Here is a 20,082-nt window from a genome sequence, read left to right as displayed (position 1 = left end):
ACTGTAGTAAGGCTCGTTATTTCACAAATATATGCATACCATAAGTCAGATTGGCCTCCACAAAGCAAAGTCTCACCAAACCCAACTCATAGTTAGAATTTCACTATGTTTTTAAAAACATTTGATTCTGATTTTGATTTGGCCTTTGCCAGTTTTGAATATTTAAAAGTAAAAGCATATGTCTAACCTGTTTATTGAAAAGTGGCTTCCAGAAGATTTCATAATATATTCCCTTATCATTCTATTGCATTTTTATCAGTAGATCGTTCTTTGATAAAAGTTGATTAATTTTCTCTTGGGTTAAATCATGTTAAATAAGGTTAGTCTGCTCTAAGTTTATATCATATAGATCTCCATGTTCTTTGTACTACTAAGCAAAACTTAACTATCTGGTGTTTTAACAGCCTGTTTGAGATGAATTAGTGGTTTCTGTCCAGTTCCCAGCAGACTAAATGTCTGCACCAAAAATCCCACGAAACCATAATCCTTATACTAAATAAAAGTGGTAGAATTAGCCTGTATTGAGCATCTGTGTTTTGAATTAGCAAAAGTTGGCTTAGTATCTGGCTCCTTTCACCAGCACTATGAGTAATTTAAAATGTTTTTACAGTGTAACTCTACTTATTTAGAGTGACTGACCTTGACACCCTCTGTGTCCCCCTAACCCCCCAAAATCCACACATACACAACTCAACACAGGGGTTATATTGTTCCTTTGTTTCTCTAGCATGTTTTTGTACCTGACCGAAGGTCGATGCCAGCAGGCTTGACTTTACAGCCAGTTAATCCCCAAAGCCTCCAAGGCAAGACGGTGAGCTGAAATTTTTTGGCACATCATATTTTATATAAGGATGATATGTGGCAACAAAAGTACAGATGGCATTAATTTTATTTTTTTTAATTTTTTTTATTCATAGAGATGTATTGCAACAAAAATAGTTACTTCTTTTAGGAAAGAATTGTAAATTATTTTGAATGAATTATATTGTCATATATTGGATAATATTTTAAGTATGTGTCTCCTGAGTACAAAACTGGGATTCAGGATGTTTGTATTTAAATATCTAGGCATATGATCCTCAACAGTGATGAACTTTAGCTGCATACTGTTAGACTGATTTTTTTTCACCTTTAAAGACATGAAGTAATAAGGCAGATTCCATAAGTCAAAAATAGAAATCATTATTACTACATTGTTGTATTATTTCACAAGTCTGTTTATATGAATTATGCTTGTATATTTTGCATTGATTAAATGTTTTATGAATTTGCAAGGGCAGAGTTAATTTGGAGTTGGGGGTTCCAGAGAATCTTGCAATTTCATTGATGAGAGCAAACTCCTGGTGAGGAAACTATCAATGTCTATCAGCTACCACTCTCTCGTTTGTAGTTGCCTTAGACACTGAGATTAACTGGCCCAGAGCCACACATCTTACTGACTCTTGGGCTTGCTGTCTATTCAATGCACAACCATACTTCTCGTGGAAATGAAACATGCTTCATATCTATAGTAGATACATGTGTTTATATAGCAAGGGCTGTGTGTAAAAGTAAAATTAAGTATTTCATTTGTGTCGTGTGCATTGCTTATGTGCAAGATTTAAACATAATGCATAAAGTGTAGACAGAACACAATGTATTATGTCTAAATTTTGGAATCGGGGATTTTTACAGAGATGCATGCAATTATTTCTATTATGGATAATATGTACTATATGTGAAGGAATTTTGGGATAGAGTATAGAGTGTTGGCCTTGGATTAGAGACAACTAAGTGACTCAATGGAAAGAACACTGGACCCAGAGTCAGGGAGACCCGACTTCACATTCAGCATCAGACACTTACAGGCTATGTTACCCCAGGCAATTTGGTTAGCCCCTCTCTGCCTCAGTTTCATCCTCCCTAAAACGAGGGTAATAATAGCACCTACCTCTCAGGATTGTTGTGAGGATAAAATAATATTTATTATTTTATGTGGCTTGGCATGCCATAGGTACTAGGTAAATGTTAACTGTTTATTTTTTATTACAGTTGTTGTTATTATTCAATTCAAATCCTACCTCTGACACTTAGAAGCTTTGTGACCTTTGGCAAGCCATTTAACCAATATGACTCAAGTTACTCAATAGGACTTATTGATTTAGCGATAAACTATTTGCTATCTGCTAGGACACTTCTAACAAAAATCACATTAATTAGCTTTGAATGTAAAAAGTATCAAGCACTGGCACTGGAGTTGGGAGGACCTGAGTTCAAATTTGACCTCAGACTCTTAGTAGTTGTGTGACCCTGAACAAGTCAGTTAACCCCAATTGCCTCCCAAAAAAATAAGCAAAAAGTACCATGAAAAAAATTTTGAAGTCTCTAAAAATGGATATCTGCATGTGTATTTTATGTTTATTTTCCTATTACCCGTGGTTTTCCCCATTCACAACTCAAAATTCATTAGTCAGCTGTCCTGGAAGACTAATAAATGATTTTTTTATTCAGTAATTGTGAAAGGTGTATTGTTTAAGGAGCTTTAATATTCAGTATATATATATATGTATATATATATTTTAAAGATGTGAATTTTTTGTCAGTGCCAGTTTTTATTCAGAATGAATGATCTTTTTATCATTTAAATTTTTTGGCAAAAAAATCCTTTTCCACTATTTATCCTGCTATCTCTAGCTTAAAGTACTGAATTTTAACTTGTTTGTTTTATATGCTAAAATAAAGCATTCTATTTGTCAAAACTGATAGAATCATACCTTTTTTTTTTAGTTGAGTTTGGAGGAACCTTGAGATTATCTTGTTCAGCTTCCTCAGTTTAAAGATAAGACAGTTGAGACCTAGAAAGAGATCCCGACTTCCTTGAAGTTCCATGTCTGGGTAGTGGTTACAATTAGCACTGAAACCCAGTCTCTTGAGACTGAGTCCACCACACTCACTGCCTTGATGAAAACCCCGTTCTGTGGTTAGCCAAGTAAATATCACACAGCTCCTCCTAAGCAAATTACGTCTTGGGCAAACAACATATGTATTATTCTTACTTCTCTCACAAGTGTGAGGTCATGTGTATCACTTCGGAAGGAAGGACCACAAGGGGAAAAAATTCATGTTTGAGAGTCATCAAGGGGCCCTTATAAACGATTGGTGTTAAAAATAGCATGTCAAAACACCCTGCCTTTTCAGAAGCTTTATCTAAAGCTTTCCAGTATTGCTTAAAGAACTCTTTATTGTTTGATTTGTCATGTTTCCTGCTTTAAATACTCTGTTAACAGACAACCTAATTTTGAGTACTATTCCTAATATTTACTTCTTGTGTGAACTTATTTCTGTGAGCCTTGGTTTCCTCCTTACTCAATGCTCCTGAAGGACGCTACCTTTCTCAACATTGTGATTTTCTGTTCTTTTGATACATGATTTTCCTGTTTCTACACTACCCATTTATTAAAGTTAATGTTTCTTGCTCCCTCTGGTGGGCGTTTAAGATGACTTACCACCAGTCTGTCTAGTGAGAATTTCTTTGGCATTGACTTGAATGTTATCATTTAATTAAATTTTGTATGGGACTAAACTTTTCATCAAAGTTTGTTTTTCATCATCTTAACTGAACAGTGTTCCTCATATGTTTAAGACGTTTCCCTTTACTTCTTATTCTAAAATTATTTGCTGACCCCTTTCCTTTTTTCTTTGCTTTTTTAATATCAGAATCTCATACCCTTTCTTACTTATTTCCTTACTGGAAAGATTTTCATAACCTGTAGATTATTCTAAGATATGAACGATCCCAAGGGTGCTTGGGACATTACTTTGAGATTCCATAGGTTAGATGGATATTTAAAGGAATACATTGGTTCAGAAGAGTATATACTGTGTCCCGAAAGTCTTCATATATTTTAAAGCATTTAAAGCTTAAAACTGTGTATGTGGGTACACTATTAAAGCCTAAAACTTCACTAAGACTTTTGGAATTCCCTCTTTGTATGTGAGGAACTTTGTCAACCTTATCTTTGCTAGCATTTTTCCCACCAGAAGCTGTTAATTCTCAATGATATTTCAAATATCTGGAAATGACTGTCCTCAAAGAACTGTTTTTTTGGGTAAAGAATAGTTTGAAAAAATAAGAAAAAGGTCGTGGTTGACATCAAAAATCAAAGTAAGAACTTAAGCAGAAATTCTATGCTGTCGTGGAAACCCATGTGTATTCTGCAAATTTTTTTTACAAGTTGTTTCTACAAGATACAAAAGTACCCTATGGTAAGAGAGAATATTCTTTGTCTGATCTACCCTACTTGTTTGTTTTTTTTATTAAATCACAACATAGCTTGAGAATCACTAAGTTACGATAATTACCCTGCACACAATTGCCAGGTATTACACCTTCTTGCATTTCTCCGAGTGAAAAACAGTATGAGAATGGTCCTCTGGGGACTCCTGATGAAATGTTCCGTCTATGTGTGTATGAAGAGAAGTATTTACTCTTCTTTTATATAAAGAGAGAAAGAGCTTACATTTTCCTTGTATGTATATGATAACAGATATACTTACACTGAATACTTCTGCCAGTGAAAGGCAGTATTTTCACTTTTAAAATGATTAGAATATTAATTTTATAAAATGTAGTGAATTAATCAAGGATGTTAAAAATGTAACAAGGAAATAATTAGTAGGTCTAGTTGATTTTCCCTCGAAGTGTTAAATCTCAATTTTATCTTTTCATTTGTCTTGCACTCTAAAATATTTTTTTTAATTACTCAAGAACTTTTCTATTATCAGAAACACTTTGACATCATTATTGTTCATAGGATCACAGGCCTAGAACTTAGGGGCCTCTGAATCATATTTAGTCTAACTCCCTCTTTTATACAAATAAAGAAACTAGAAAGCCTGTGGCTTTTGAGTGACTTTCCCAAAGTCACAGGCAGAAAGTGTCAGAGACAAGATTTGAACTGAGGGCCTTAAACCCAGTATTCCTTTCACTAAATTACCACATTGTCTTACCGGGAATCTTTAATACAGTGAACTAAGCCTTTTATACTCAGCTCAGTACTTAGCCCATCCTTTCTATAAGTCTTTGTAATTTTCATCGTATGTCTGTACATGGTATATTAATATTCAGATATGTTCTCCATTGCTTTGAGAAGAAAGCTTTTGTAGGTGAAGTTTATGATACTATTTTATAATGATATTTTTTGTGACTTCAAAAATAATGCTATTTTTATTATTTGTATAGATATATATGCCTTTATGTAAGACTTATATTATCCAGTGCTATGATTGATGTTTCAGCTGGTTGACCACCAAAGGAAACTTGCCAAGAAATCTTGGTATAAATAACTGTCATTTAAAGCAATAATTAATGTTTTCCACTATTTGGATTCTTAAATTACACTCCTTCAGCCAGAGGAGCTCACACTGCTGCTAATAAAGCTGAGACGGCAGCAAGCTGAACTGAGTAGTATCCGGGAAAATACATTAGCACAGCTCATGCAACTCAAACTTGAGGCCCACTGTCCAAAGGTCAGCTATGAAGTAATTAATATGTATCACCTGTCATCATCACTAATTTTGAACCACTTATTAATCACGGTTTCGACATTGCCATTGTTGTCAAGCATAATGTTGTCACTGCATTAAACGTATCATATCCTGCTATTAACCTTTTGAGCTTTAAGCCCACTTGACTTATTAATGCTATACCAAAACAAAATACAAATAGGACACAAATCAGATTTTATAACCCGACATTGAATGATAGATTTGAGAGATGTACTAGCTTATATCCATATGTCTTTTTGAAAAGGAGAGGTACTACAATGATCAGAAAGGAAAGTGTTGAGTAAAAAAATTCTTAAATAATAATACCTTCTGCTATTTCATCCTTCCTCTTCAGGCTGTAAATTATTTTAGTCAAAAGTAAATTATTATGTGGCTAAATTCTCAAAAGGGTTCATAGCCTTTTCTTTTGATTTGAGAAAAGTCATGGAAATTTTTCATGGACATCATTGACTGTATTTTTTTTTAAGAAGTAATATATTTCAGAAAAGAATTTACCTTTACCAATTGAAACTTAAATCTGATAGCTTATTAATTGAACTCATTTAACATTTTTCTTGTTTAATTTATGTTTGTTTAGTAATTCACAATTTTAATATTATTAAATTGCATGTCACATCTTGTACATTATACAGTATACATGGAAACCTGTATGGAAATGATGATGTGCTGTGGTTTTAATAAAAAAATAAACTAGTCATTTTCCTGTTTTCAAAAATTGACCTTTTTATGGCTTCTGTCCCTGTATTTTTTCTGCTTGACTGGCATCTACTAGAATGAGATTCTTTCACATCATCTTCAAAAGAACACCCTATACTTGGATCATCAGGTGGGATTTCTGGAATTTTTTTGTTTATTAGTGCTTATGACATTTTGAACATAGGGTATATTTTAGAAGCATTTTAGGATTTAAAATAATTCTACTTAATATCATGAGTTTCAACTTCCTTCTGAAATAAAATAATATAAAAGACTCTCAGAATTTGAAGTGGTGCTTTAGGAAGGATTAGGTTCCCAAGGTCTATTCCATTAATAGAATTTTAGAATATTTCTTTAAAAAAAGAATAAACCTCCTAGAAGATAATTGCCTCTAAATGGAACTCATTGAAAGGAACCTCTAGTGTGGAATATATATGAAATATTTTTAGGAGAGTTCCTTCTGTTATTTGCCCATCCTCAATTTAGTCTGTGTTAGAATGAGGTAGGTAGAACCATCATTTAGCCACCCTGCACCCCTCCCCTTTATCAGAAGCAATGCAGTATTTGCAAAATGTAATACTGGAGAAAGTCATGCATTTAGTTTTACCTTGTTCCATTCAGAACAAAATAAGTTAATTTGCTTAACAAAGTATTTTGTGCCACAAGAAGCAAAAAGAACATTTTATGCCTAATAATTTTGTTTGTGGTGATTAAAATGCTAATTTTAATGTTTTTATTATTTTGAAATTTTGTTATGGTGAAAGCTGTTTTTTACCAATCAGATTGGTCTAGAAAATGATATTTCTGATATTTCTACTAAAAATTCTCAATTTGGGGGCTGATGCTTTTGAAATTTAACTGTAGTGTCAGCATTCTAAAAATGTATTGTTAAGAATATTAGCTAAGGAAAAGGACCTAAATGGGAAATAAAAACTTTCACTTAATATTGTGCATAGAAAAAAAGACAAAGTCCAGAATTTTAAAATAAACAACTCAACATTGAAAAAACTATAGAGGTAGTTTTTAAGACAATGGTAATAATAGGGATATATACTTAAAGTTATCTTGAGATCAGTTAAGTGGTAAAATAAACCTACATCTTGAATCTTTTTCTTTTCATTCTATATTTTCATATTTACAAATCTCTGACCAAGGCAAAGTACATTGGGACTGTCACCTCCTTCATTCTAGGCATTGTGCCTCATTTACCATAGCCTAAGGTCATATTACAGTTTTTGGTTATATCAACTGATAATTCAGTATGAATCATTGAATATGCAGATCATATTGCAACACTAATACTCCTCCCCTTCCCCCTGATTTTTTCTCACATAGACTGCTGTCTGGCCATGCTTACGCCTTAGCAATAGTATTGTCTCTCTCTATCTTATACTTGTGAAGCTGATATTTTTATGACCATAACATCTATTTATCTCTAAATTACATTCCATTATAATTCAGATCATAGGCTGCCAAAGTCATTTTTGGATCCTTAATCTGTCACTGAAAATGTTAACCATCCCTCAGCTTTGTCACTTGCAAATTTAATAGGCATGATATTTATGCATTCACCCAACTCATTGTTAAAAATGTTGAACAGAACTGAGGGTAGTTGAATAAGCACTCCACTAGAGGCTTTTTTCCAAGTTAGTCTCAAATAATAACAGTCTCTTCCTTGGCGATCTCCCTTACTTCCATAGCCTGAGTTATCTTTATGTAGATAACTTCGAAATATATATAGAACCCTGTGAATTTAGAAATAGAAGTGGTCTTAGAGATCTCCATGATCGAGTCTAATCTCTTTCCTCATTTTGTAGGAGAAAAAAGGAGGTCAGGGGCGATAAGGTGATTTGCCAGATTTGTCTGGGCAAATCTGGGATCCAAACTCATTTCCTCTGACTTTTTAAAATGTATTCTTTTTCCCTCACTGGTTTTATCGATGCCTTTTGGTAGATCAGGTTAATTTCTGGATATATCCTTCCTCCGCTCAGGGGCACTTCCCTTTTAACAAAGATTTTGAAAGGAAACAAACTTTTTTTTGACAAATCTAACCAACACATTATGTCTGACAATATAGGAAGCATTCTACCTTTGTAGTTGTCCACTTCTCCAGTGAATAAATGGAGGTACATTTTCTCAGTTCTCTGCGGGCTCCAAACTTCGTCATTGTAATTATGTAGCAGTCACTTTTTCTCATTTGCATTACTATAGTCAGTTTCTGTGGGGTGCCCTCTGCCATGTTCTTACTTTGTATCACTTCACTTAAGTCCTTCCATACTTCTCTGAATTGTTCATGTGTTGCTTTATGTACCACATATTTTTTAACCATCTCTCGATTGATGGACACTTGTTTTCCTAGTTCTTTCTGTCATAGAACGTTCTTCTATTACTACATTGTTATATAAGGGGGTTTTCTGTCTTTCTCTTCCATTCTCTTTACGTTAAACCTTATAGCGAATGCAGAGCTCCAGTTCTTGCTACCTGCTAGAAATTTCTACCTAGAAGTATAATTGGCATCACAATTTAAGTATATCTAAAACTGAATACCATCTTTCCTTTAAAAAAAAAAAATCTACCCCTTAATTTATCTGTTTGTAACAATGACATCACTGTCATATCTGGGACCCAAATTTTACTCTTTAGTTCCCAGTCTGTATGAATTTGCCCCTTTTATTGCATTCCTTAGAACCTCTATTCAGTTGTTACCAAACTTTCCTTCATCTTAAACCTTCCCCTCTCATGTACCTTTTGCATTCTGCCACTCATAGAGATAAAGCTTCTCCTATCCCTCTCCTGCCAACATGCTGGTGTAGCATGTGTATGTATATTTCATCCTCCATGGCACCATTTTCAGACTATGTGTTTGAATGAAAAAGCATTTATTATTCGGAAGGATGAAGCAATCTTTAAGACAAATCTACTGCTCTACTTTTGACAGAGAGTTCCAGAAGAAATCTAGGTAATTGAAATTAACTACAATATTATGCCTCTTTGCCATGCCTGTGATGGTTGCCATTCTCATGTATTTTCTCTTTCTGATCAGATGGTCTATAATATACTGCAATATTTTTTTTTTTAAAAAAAACCTTCTGTTTTTCCCTTTATCGTTTACTGAAAAACTCTTTATAATACTCCTTTCTTCTGGTTTTTTGGATTTCCTCACATGAGTATAACCTCTAAGTAGACAATACACTCCCCCATCTTCTCTGCCCCACCTTTTTTCATATCCTGTTTCTTTTGAATAAACTGTGCCCATCCAGACTCATTTTTCAATCATGGGTTTATTCCCAAATAACAATGAAACCTTTAAGGGTAATTTTGCCCCCTTGCATTAAGGATCATCATGTTTGCTATCTAAACTTTGAATGTTTATGTATTGACACTTAAAGTGGAATTGACACTTGGGTTATACTGCTAGCTCATTTGGTGATTTTTGTCTTCTGTAGATTTCTTGTTCTCTCAACTGCTGTTCTTTCTTTGTATCTGCTCTCTATAGTTTCCACTTTGGAGCGTATGACAAGGCAGTCTATTCCTTCTCCTGTCCTTTTTGTTTTTAAGCTCTTTTTATTTGATTTATAAAACCATCTGTTAAATGTCTTTAACACCTTTTGCTAATATATTTCTCCTCTGGCCAGGAATCTTTCACTCCCGTATTATAGTGTCTTTTTCCTTTAATTTCTCCTCTGTGTAACATTCTTCTATTATCCCTTCCTCAACCTGAAAAGAATGCTATCTAGCCTGATCTCTTTTGCCCATCAGTTTGTTTTAACTAAAGTCATTAATATCCTATTGGAAGCAGAATTATTTTTTGGAAGATTGTTTTATTTTCTAAGGAAAATTTAGAAGAGTAATGAAGTTAATTGCATTTAACAGACTTAAGTATCTATGGTATGAGAATATCAATTTGATATGAAAATATCAAACTGATATCAACATTTTTTCAATGTTTTTATCCCAATTACATGTAAAAATTTCTTTGACATTCATTTTGTAAAATTTTGAGTTCCAAATTTTCTACCCCATTCCTACTCCACCCCCCTCCTTGAAAAAAACAAGCAATATTATATTGATTATACGTATGAAGTCATACAAAACATATTTCTGTATTAGCTATGTTGGGAAAGAAAACAGACCAAAAAATAAAGTTGTTTTTTTTTTTGAAGTATGTTCAATCTGCATTCAGAGTTCATCAATTCTCTCTCTGAGAGCAGCTCACTTTTTTTGTCATATATCCTTAGATCTTTGTCTTGATCAGGGTAGCTAAGTCTTTCACAGTCGATCATCCTTAGAAAATTTATTTCTGTTTAGTGTCCCGGTTCTGCACACTTCACTTTGTATCAATTCCTATAAGTCTTCTAGGTTTTTCTGAAACCATCCTGCTCATCATTTCTTATACCGCAATTTGTTCAGCCATTCCCCAGTTGACAGGTGTCCCCTTGATTTCCAGGTCTTTGCCACCACAAAAAGAGCTGTTATAAATATTTTTGTACATGTGGATCCTTTTCCCGATTGTATGATGTTTTGGGGATACAGACCTAGAATTGATATTATTGTTAGATCAAAGCAAGTGGATATCAATATTGCAGGGTTTTGCTTTGTTTTAATTTGGATATATGATTGTCACAACCACTATAAAATTGCTAGCATTCCTTTATGGGCTAGAAGGTAGAAAAGGAAAACTTGAATTTTTATACATTAGAAAAGCCTTTGTCCAGAAAATTCTTAATCTTTCGTATCAAGGAACCATGATTTTGTTGGTATGGTTCTTCCTTCCACCTGAAGATATTAGTAAATAGACTTTGAAGAGTTGCTGTTTTCAAAAACTTTATTTCCCTGTGTCTGCCCTAGTGATGGATCTTTCCAACCTTAACTGCCTTGATCCTCATTCAACAGAAATAGAGTATCCAGCATTCATTTAATTCTACTGGAAAACCCTTCATCCCTATTGAAGTCACTAGAACATGCTCTTTGCCTGCATAAGCCTTCCAAATAAAAGGCCACATTTGGAGTATCCAGAATAATCATTATTTTTACGGCAAGCATATTCATAAAGATAATGATAAAATTAAACACATATCTATAATTATACCTTCAAATTATGCCTATTTGTATTTAATTTTCAATATTCAAAAACTTCATCCTGATCTTCACATTCTAGAAGTAAGCACATATACAAGATATTTTACCTATAGATCTAAAACTTGGTGACCCGAACTTTAAAGCAGAATTGAGATTTGAAACGGCTTGATTTTGTAATGTAATCTCAAAATTCCTAGGTTGTAATGCTATTGAAGGAAGCTTTTCATCAGTATTTAAAATGATACTAATTGATGGTTTATATTCTGTTCAACAAAAATAAATTTTATTAACATTAAACATTGGTAAATATGTTAAACATAAGGCTGATAAAATTGTAGCACTTTTTAAAGACTTCAACCTTAAAATTTAATTCACATATTGCAGATTTTAGTTTTAAAATTAAGTTAAATCAGTAGTACAGCAGCATGTATATGCATATATATTTATTCTTAAAATACGTTTTACATGTTGTTTCCTTACAAAATACATATAGTGTATAATATGTTGAATCAAAATAGACCAATAAAATAATGTCTTGCTCTAGACAGTAAGGTATGCTGAAGAACATATTTATAGTGAACTGAAAACTGACTTTTTACTGTCTTCCATTATAAATATTTGAAAGTTATTTTAATAGCATGATAATTGAGTTATTTATAATTACTTTCCTTTTAAGTTCATAGGTGCTTTGATTTATTATAATTTATTATCCTTTGTACAATTTTTATGAAATGTAATTGCAGTTATCAAGTTTACATTAGAAAATAATGCAGCTCTTAGAAAAGATTATTAGAAATTTCATATCATTTGTTACTTAGTTAAAATGCTTTTTATCCTTATCATCTTTTAACACTTGGGTGTGACTTACTACACTGTTAGGAAGACATTCAAGTAGAGGCTATATTTACAGTGTCGTCTTTCAAATCTAGCCATGCTGTAAACTGATGTTTGCTGTATGCTCCTCCTGATTTGAAATAGATGAAAGAGAATGAACCTTTAATCACCATGGTTCACACTATGATTGAGAACTCGGCGCTAAGACCCCAACTGTACCAGCAAGTAAGGTCTTGGATAGTGAATGATACTGCTTTATCATCCGCAAAACTCCCTCAGTGACAATTTTGGTTGTTCCCCAGACTTACTCATAACATTAATTTTTTTCTTATTTATTTATTTATTTTTGTTTGAGAAGCCACAAATCATCCATGCTTTATGAAATGCTGCAGGATTGTGAGCATGGCTTTGCTGAACGTTTTTGCTGTTGAATATGAAGTCTGTCATTTTTCTAAAGTATTTTGTCTAACATATTTGACAAATTATGTGTATTACAGGTCTGTGGTAAAATTGTTAAATTTCTAATGGACTTCCATTTGTCTCCATCAATGCAAAAGCATTTCAGAAGTAATTTTAAGAAGGGTTTTTCTTAACGTCTTTACAGATATTTGATTTCTTAGCTTTAATCTATTCCATCATCGTAAAAAAAAAAAGCCCACGCCCTGTTGGGTTTTATTTTATCTAGTTTTTAATCTGGAAAATGAAATCAAAAATTTTTTAATATCAGAAAGAAAATGTTATAGTATGGTAAAAATTTAGAGTTAACTTTCTGGTGGGGAAAAAATGTTTGGGTTACTTTTTCTCCTGTTCCTGTCATTCTCAGGTAATTCTCCAGATAGTTCTTTCCATTTTCCATATTTTTCGCACACATAACGTGTGCATGTATGTATATCTATGTATGTATCTCTTGGGAGTAGAAGACAGCCTGAGGCATGTGGTTAATCACAGATCTACAAAAGAAGTATTCTGCCAATCTACAACCAAATTTTGTTGTATTTCACATAATTTTTAAAGTAACCAGATTTTTTATTATATTAGAATAATTCTGTTTATAATTGATTTAGAGTGGCCTATAGTAATAGTGGTAATAATAATAATAAGCTATTAAAATCTTTAGAAACAGAATAGAAGAAAATATTGACCAACATGAAAAAAATGAAGGTAATATTTTTAAAACATCATGTGATTTCTATATTGAATTACTGAATTTCAGATTTAGTGCAATGTTATGTATAATACACAATAAAAATTAAAGTGTTAAGTATTTAAACAAATTTACTTTTCAAAACAAAGAAAATTTATTAATCAGAAAGCCATCAGTTTAGAAAACCTTGTCATAGTCAAAGACTTGAACTACGAAAACATTTGTATTACTGTTTTCTATAGAAAAACTTAGGGGTTTTTCTGCTTCTGTGTGTTTTAAACATTCTTTGTGGTTGTGTGAAGAGGCATGTTTCAGGGAGGGAGATATATATGTGGGGGGTGTTATGTGTAAAAAATTCACATTATAAGCCAGATACAGATTTGATACGGCAAAAAATCATTTGTTTCCTCTTCTGAATCAGTCTTTAGGTTCACATGCTTATGATATGTAAGTTAAGATAATGTAATCTCTAGTACTATACCTTGAATTCAGAAAGAATTATAAAAGAACATAAATTTATATAAATGGCTGAAAGGGTATTTTTGAAAGGGAATAGGGAAAGATTATTACCTAGTTAGTATTGTAGGTACTTTAGAGGCAAGATAAAATCTAGATACTTGATGTCAGTAGCCATACATACCTAATCTAAAAATCAATCTTAAATTTAGCTCACAGTCCATAAAGAACTCCATGTTAACACTGGAGAGTTTTAAGAAATATAAGTATCATGTTAGGCTATATTTCTCAGAGATTGTGAATTTGTGGCACTTGAAATTTGACTGTGCTGGAGTTCCACTTTTTGCCTTCTTTTCCCATCTCTCACCCTGAAATCTACAAGAAAACTTGCGTTTTAGTTTTTATTTGTATTTCTGATACTAACTTACAATCATACTTAGAATAAGCATCCTGATATTTTTTAGTAGTGCCAGACCTGTGATTTCAATAGTTTAGAGCTTTTTTGATATAGAACTACCTCCACCAATGAAGATCTACACCTTTTCTAGTCTTACAGTGTTGTCTAGGTTACTGAGAGGTTAACTCACTTCCCTTTTGTCACACAGCTAGTGTGTCAGCGGCAGGATTCCTGAATCCAAAGCTAACCCTTAAGATCCACTACATCCATCTTCATCAGTATCCTGATCTCACTCAGAAATAAAAGAAATTTTTTTTTTTTGGTAATTCTATATCATAGTTTCTTCCAAATCACTTTTCCACAGCTGCTTAGTTCCTGCTCCATCCAGAGATCCTTTTGTTACAGTAAGAGAACTCAGTTTACTCAGATTTAGCTTTGTAGCCAATAATTCGCCTAACAAATCAGTTAGCTGATGGTCAAGTAAGAACCTGAAACAAAAGTGAAAGAGTAAAAAATATTCTGCCTTCATTATGTAATTTTCTCATTATTTCAAGACTGTGCATTTTTAGTGCCATGAATTAGTTTTATTCTTTTGTCATATAATGCTGGTGAGGGTTTTTATGAAAAATAATGGTAAATGTTCTATCCAAAATATTACTTTAAAACAACAACATATGTACACAGAGATACTTTAAAGCTTTTTTTCCCAAAAAGTTTTCATTAAGGATGTTTTTATCATTTTGGTAATTCAGACTTAGGCCTAACAAATATTTAAACATTTGATATTTAAAATATCACCAAAAACTTAAAATCAAACTTTTAGATTAAATATTATTTAATGCATTTTAGAGGAGTGCATAGAACTGTATTCTTAAGTAGGGTGAAGTTGTTTTACACTTAAATTTAGATATTTAGGACAATTCAGTTTAGACATTTCAGTGAGTTGGAGGCTATATTCATTGAGTTTTTCCAAAAACAAGTTAAAGCTAAAATGATTTTTAGGGATATCCATAAAGTATGAATTTTATTTTAAAATTAAAATTACTGCATGGTTTAATATAACCACACCTGCCTTTAAATTATCACATAATGCATTTGCAGATAATTCTTAGAGTAATACCTCAAAATGAAACCCTTCAGTCTTTAAAGGTCTTTTTTTAATTGCAGTGTGTTTAGAAATATGTTACATATATACACATGTATATATGTATGCACACGTGTGTATGTACGTGTATATGTGTGTTTAACTTCTCACTAATCCTTGAGTTTAAATAAAGGTAGTCTGATATTTCAAAACAGATTATTAGGTAAAAATGTCAGTGTCTACTAATACTTGCTATGTCATATAGAGTTATGTTAATTGTAGTCTGTGTTTATATAACAAAATATTTTACATTTTATCATCCTATTTGATCCTCACAGTTATGTTGTAGAGTAGTCGTACAAGTATTCCCCATTTTTCAAGTGTGGAAACATATAGTTAAGAAGTGGTGGAGCTGGTCTTCTAATTCCAAGTGCTCTTTTCATTACATTACACCGTTTTTTATTATAGTATTGACATACCTATGTGGTTCCACATATGTATGTGAAGCTTATTTTGTTACTTGTAGCAGAATGCAGTTGTACTTCATAGTCAAAACGTAATTCCACTGAGATGGGTAATTCAAAAAGATAAATGAGATATTAAGACGTCCCTTTTCTCATAGGCTATCACCTTTTCTTTTGTGTACTGAGTAACATAAAGGTCAAAATCTTTAAAAAGTTCTATTTGATATGAAATCACATTTAATTTAAAAAAAAATCCTGGTGGTTATGAGGGCTTGTTTGTACAAAAACATTGTGATGAGAACCACTTAAAAGGCAGCTAAGAAAAAAATCTAAATGTGCAATTCCTTAAAACTGCTAATATAGCACTTGCACTATATAATATAAAATATGTAAAGAAATTTTAAATTATCTTCCTTCTCAATCTTAAGGATTGACAAAGGAGAGCAGTCTCCTTTTTCTTTAAAACAACCCATTTTCTTCCTTATATTTCTAGTATATTTATTTACAAAATAGCAATTAGATGCATCACGCACAGAATTATACTAAAATACCTAATGAGATATTTATGAAAATATATATTCATAAAATGCATGTGTCTGTGTGTCAAAAATACATCTTTTTCAACAGTCATTAAACTTGACTGAAATCTTTTATTCTAGTTCTCTGCTAAAATTATGCTTTTTCTTATTTTGTGAGATAGTACACATGCCTATTAAATACAACTTTAAGAATACATTATCTTAAAGGTCACATGAAAATATTTCATTATTAATTATATATCGTTTCCTTTTTGAAGCAATCCATACTTGATAAATGTCTGTTCAGTAAAATCAGAACTTGTCTTCCCATAAATTGTTACTGGTCATATAGATAAGTGTATTTTAACTGTTGACTACAGACTAAATGTTTTCATTCTTGTATTTTTGAAGCTGTTTTATGACAATAATATTCTTCCTTATAGCTCTCACAAGACGAGTATAGAGGTACATTGTACAAGTACAGATCTGAGGAGGTGGATATTGATGTAAGTATCAATATGACATTTATAACTGATGTTTTTATCACACTTGTCTTGCCAGAGCATTTTACATAAGCACAGAAAGTAAGTGCCTCCTCACTCTGTCCCACCCCACTCCCCACTAAAAAGTCGTTGTTGATTGTTGGTAGATTAGCTTTTTCACTATTCTCTTACTTAAATCTCTACACTCTGGAGTTAGTTAACGATGATGATGATATACAGAGATTTTTTTCATTACTGAGAGTAGAAAGCTATGTCCAATAATGTATTTTCAAGTTGGGGAAAAAAAATGGAAATAACTCATTTTCCAGTCACCTCTCTTCAGATTTCATCACCATTTCCCTTTTTGATCCCAGATTTAGACTGGTAATTCTCACCTCAAAGGTCCCTGAGTGACTACTCCATCTTTGCAATTCCTCTCTTAGGCGTTTATTCCGTAACTTTGCTCTAGTCAAGCATACTTAGAATAACAGAATGTTATAGCCGGAAGGTACCTTATTTTACAGATGAGTAACTTGAGCAGAGAGTCTTAGACAAGATTACTTGCTTACGGTCACACAGAGGCAGAATTGAGGCCATACACAGGTCTCCTGACTCCCAGACCAGTGTATTTTCCATCTCAATTTATTTCTCTATCTAGTACATCCAAATATATGTATTTTGTATTGTCAGGTTCATTTTGAGAGTTTTATTAGTATTTTCAGTAATAAATGGCAGAGAAATTTGAATTTTACCTTTGCACTTTTACTTCATTATCAATAGCTGTTTCTCATTATAAGGAGTCAAGGACTGGGATATTTCTATTTATATCATAACTGAAGTTTGGGTTCTGAGATATCAGAACAAATACATTTTGATATTTTAAATTTTTGTCCAAGGCTTGAAGTTTGATTTTCAAGTGATGTCAAAATTTCATTTTGACAAATTTATTTTGTCAAAGTTTAGTGGCTTGCAACATTTTCCATATGGTTAGAGTGAAAAAAATCATATGAAAAAATTAAAACTGTGTCCTAAACTATAAGCTAATGCTTAAACTAATAAAATATGTGCATTAATGTTCTACCTTCTGTAGATTTTACTTTCATGTTAAAAATAATTCTGTGTTTGGATTTTTCCTAAGGATTTATGAGGAATTAATGTGAATCAAATTCAGGTAGTGTTTTGTATTAAGCATTACATAAATGCTTGGTTTTTTAAAATGTAAAATTTGAAATTAACCACATTTAAATGGGCAATTAAGTGTTAATGTCTTACTTCATTATATTTGTGTTTGCATAATTTGGATTTACCTTAATGGTAAATTAAGTATTGAAGTGTAATTTAAATAGCCCAGTTATTGCTACAATTTTGGGTTAGCTTTTTGTCTCTATAGACTTTGGGGGAGGGTGGGTATGGATAAGGGGTGGGGAACCTGTGCGCCTGTGACCTTCTAAGTTCTTGGGTGCAGCCTTTTGACTGAGTCTAAGTTTTGCAGAACAAATCTGTTTATTAAGGGGATCTGTTCTGGAAGTTTGAGTTCAGTCAAGGGGCTGTACTTGAGGACCTAGAGGGCCACACATGGCCTTGAGGCTGCAGGTTCTATGTCCTGTTATTTCATTGGATTGGGCATCTAGTGTTCAAATCACAGCCTCATTGTTGCCTGAGGGCACTGGTAGTTTATCACTCACCCACAGGCACACAAGTAGTATTTGTGAGAAATAAGATTTGAACATCGATTTTCCATCCACTGAATTGTACTGCTTCTTTGCAAATAATTTTTTTAGTCCAAACCACCATTTGCATTCGGTATAGGGAATTCCGTGTGAGTAAACTTCCTCTACCAAAGTATATTTACAAGTGTTTCACAGCTCTAGAGTTGCCTGGGACACTGAGAATGTAAGTGATTTGTCCAGAGTATGTCAGAGGCAGACTTGAGACCTGGCAATTCTGACTGACAGCTTTCTGCACTAACTCTAAGCTTCCGTGATATGTCTGCAGAAATACTGATTTGAAAAATACCCCTTTGGTCTAATTCTTGTGTTTTATTTTAATTTCAGATCATATTTATTTAAATCATTTCATTTTAAATTAGATGATCAGTGTCTACTCTTAAAGCAAAGATGAAAAGTAGTGCTAACTATGGACATTTTCTTTCATTAACCTAGGCCAAGCTAAGCAGATTATGTGAACAAGATAAAGTGGTACATGCATTGGAAGAGAAACTTCAGCAGCTCCACAAGGAGAAAGTAGGGCAATTTTGTTTATTGCCTAAAATTGATACTATTTTATTTGATAATTATCAGGGCAGTGATAACTGAAGTAAAAAGAATATATTCAGTAATTCAGAACATTAAACGTAATTCTTTTTATTATAATAGTACATGCTTGAGCAAGCTTTGCTGTCAGCCAGCCAAGAAATAGAGATGAATGCAGATAATCCAGCAGCCATTCAGAATGTAGTTTTACAAAGGGATGATTTACAGAATGGACTACTTAGCACATGCCGAGAACTATCTCGAGCTACAGCGGTAAGTATATTTTTTTTCTTTGTAAAAATCGTTGAAATTTCAATTCTTGTTTTTGTTTCTAATTGAATTATTCATTTTTAGTATGAAAGCAAATATTAAATTATATAACATTAATGTAAGTGTTATCTTGGAACAATTAAGAATAAATTTTCAGTCTTACAATCAATGATCTCTTTTATCTGGCATAAGAATTATCTTACCAAAAGATTAGTAGATGGATATTTTGTAGACTGCGAAAGTAGAAATCTGAAAAGAAATGTATTATGGGGCACATTCCATAATGCAGTTAAATATGTAGTAGATTTTTAATTCCATTGACTAACACATTCTAGGTAAAACAAATATATTAAGCAGAACTTGCACATTACTAGTTTAGAATTCTAAAGAAAAATTTTCTGAGCATCTATTGTCTAAAAGTTTCTAAATAATTTTTCTACAATTATCACGACAAATTAATAAAACCAGGGTTCTTGACTGAGCTCCAAACCTAACAGTGGTTGCTCAGGTGTTGAAATTATAGCTATCTGTGACTGCCATATTGTTTGAAATTTAAGCATGTTGCTCAGAGAACGCTTGGTGTTGTTTCCTGTGCACATTAATCTAATCTAATGGCCTTTCCTTAGACCTCCTCCTTTTGACCTCTGCTGTATTTCACACTCTAGACCAGCCTTTCCTCTCTGGGTTTTCATGGGTCTGCTCCTTTGGCTATCCTCCCATCTTTCTGGCTGCACTTGCCCTCGATACATTTAGTTTTAAATAAAGAAGTGACATGGTCAGGGCTTTGCCTTAGGAAGATTATTTTGGTTGTTAAGTAAAGGGTGGATTGTAGAAAGGAGAGATAGATGGTGAAGAGACC

General features: G+C 32.7%; 1 protein-coding gene across 20 annotated transcripts in view; it reads left to right on the top strand.

The window, feature by feature from the left end:
- PLEKHA5 (pleckstrin homology domain containing A5) overlaps positions 1-20,082 on the top strand; it is a 195,659-nt gene that overhangs the window by 142,253 nt on the left and 33,324 nt on the right. For 9 of the 20 annotated variants that reach the window (XM_072653577.1, XM_072653596.1, XM_072653591.1 and 6 more), the window contains 6 exons: positions 728-811; positions 5,389-5,508; positions 6,320-6,373; positions 16,663-16,725; positions 18,864-18,944; positions 19,077-19,226. In XM_072653577.1, coding sequence (XP_072509678.1) covers positions 728-811; positions 5,389-5,508; positions 6,320-6,373; positions 16,663-16,725; positions 18,864-18,944; positions 19,077-19,226 — 552 coding nt within the window. Of the gene's footprint in view, positions 1-727; positions 812-5,388; positions 5,509-6,319; positions 6,374-12,300; positions 12,382-16,662; positions 16,726-18,863; positions 18,945-19,076; positions 19,227-20,082 lie in introns of all 20 variants that reach the window. The other 11 variants (XM_072653579.1, XM_072653599.1, XM_072653578.1 and 8 more) reach the window with 5 other exon arrangements.

Source organism: Notamacropus eugenii, chromosome 3, assembly GCF_028372415.1.
Source record: "Notamacropus eugenii isolate mMacEug1 chromosome 3, mMacEug1.pri_v2, whole genome shotgun sequence".
Lineage (NCBI taxonomy): Eukaryota > Metazoa > Chordata > Mammalia > Diprotodontia > Macropodidae > Notamacropus > Notamacropus eugenii.
The sequence above is the reverse complement of the archived record's forward strand: the minus strand, read 5'-3'. Positions and strand labels throughout refer to the sequence as shown.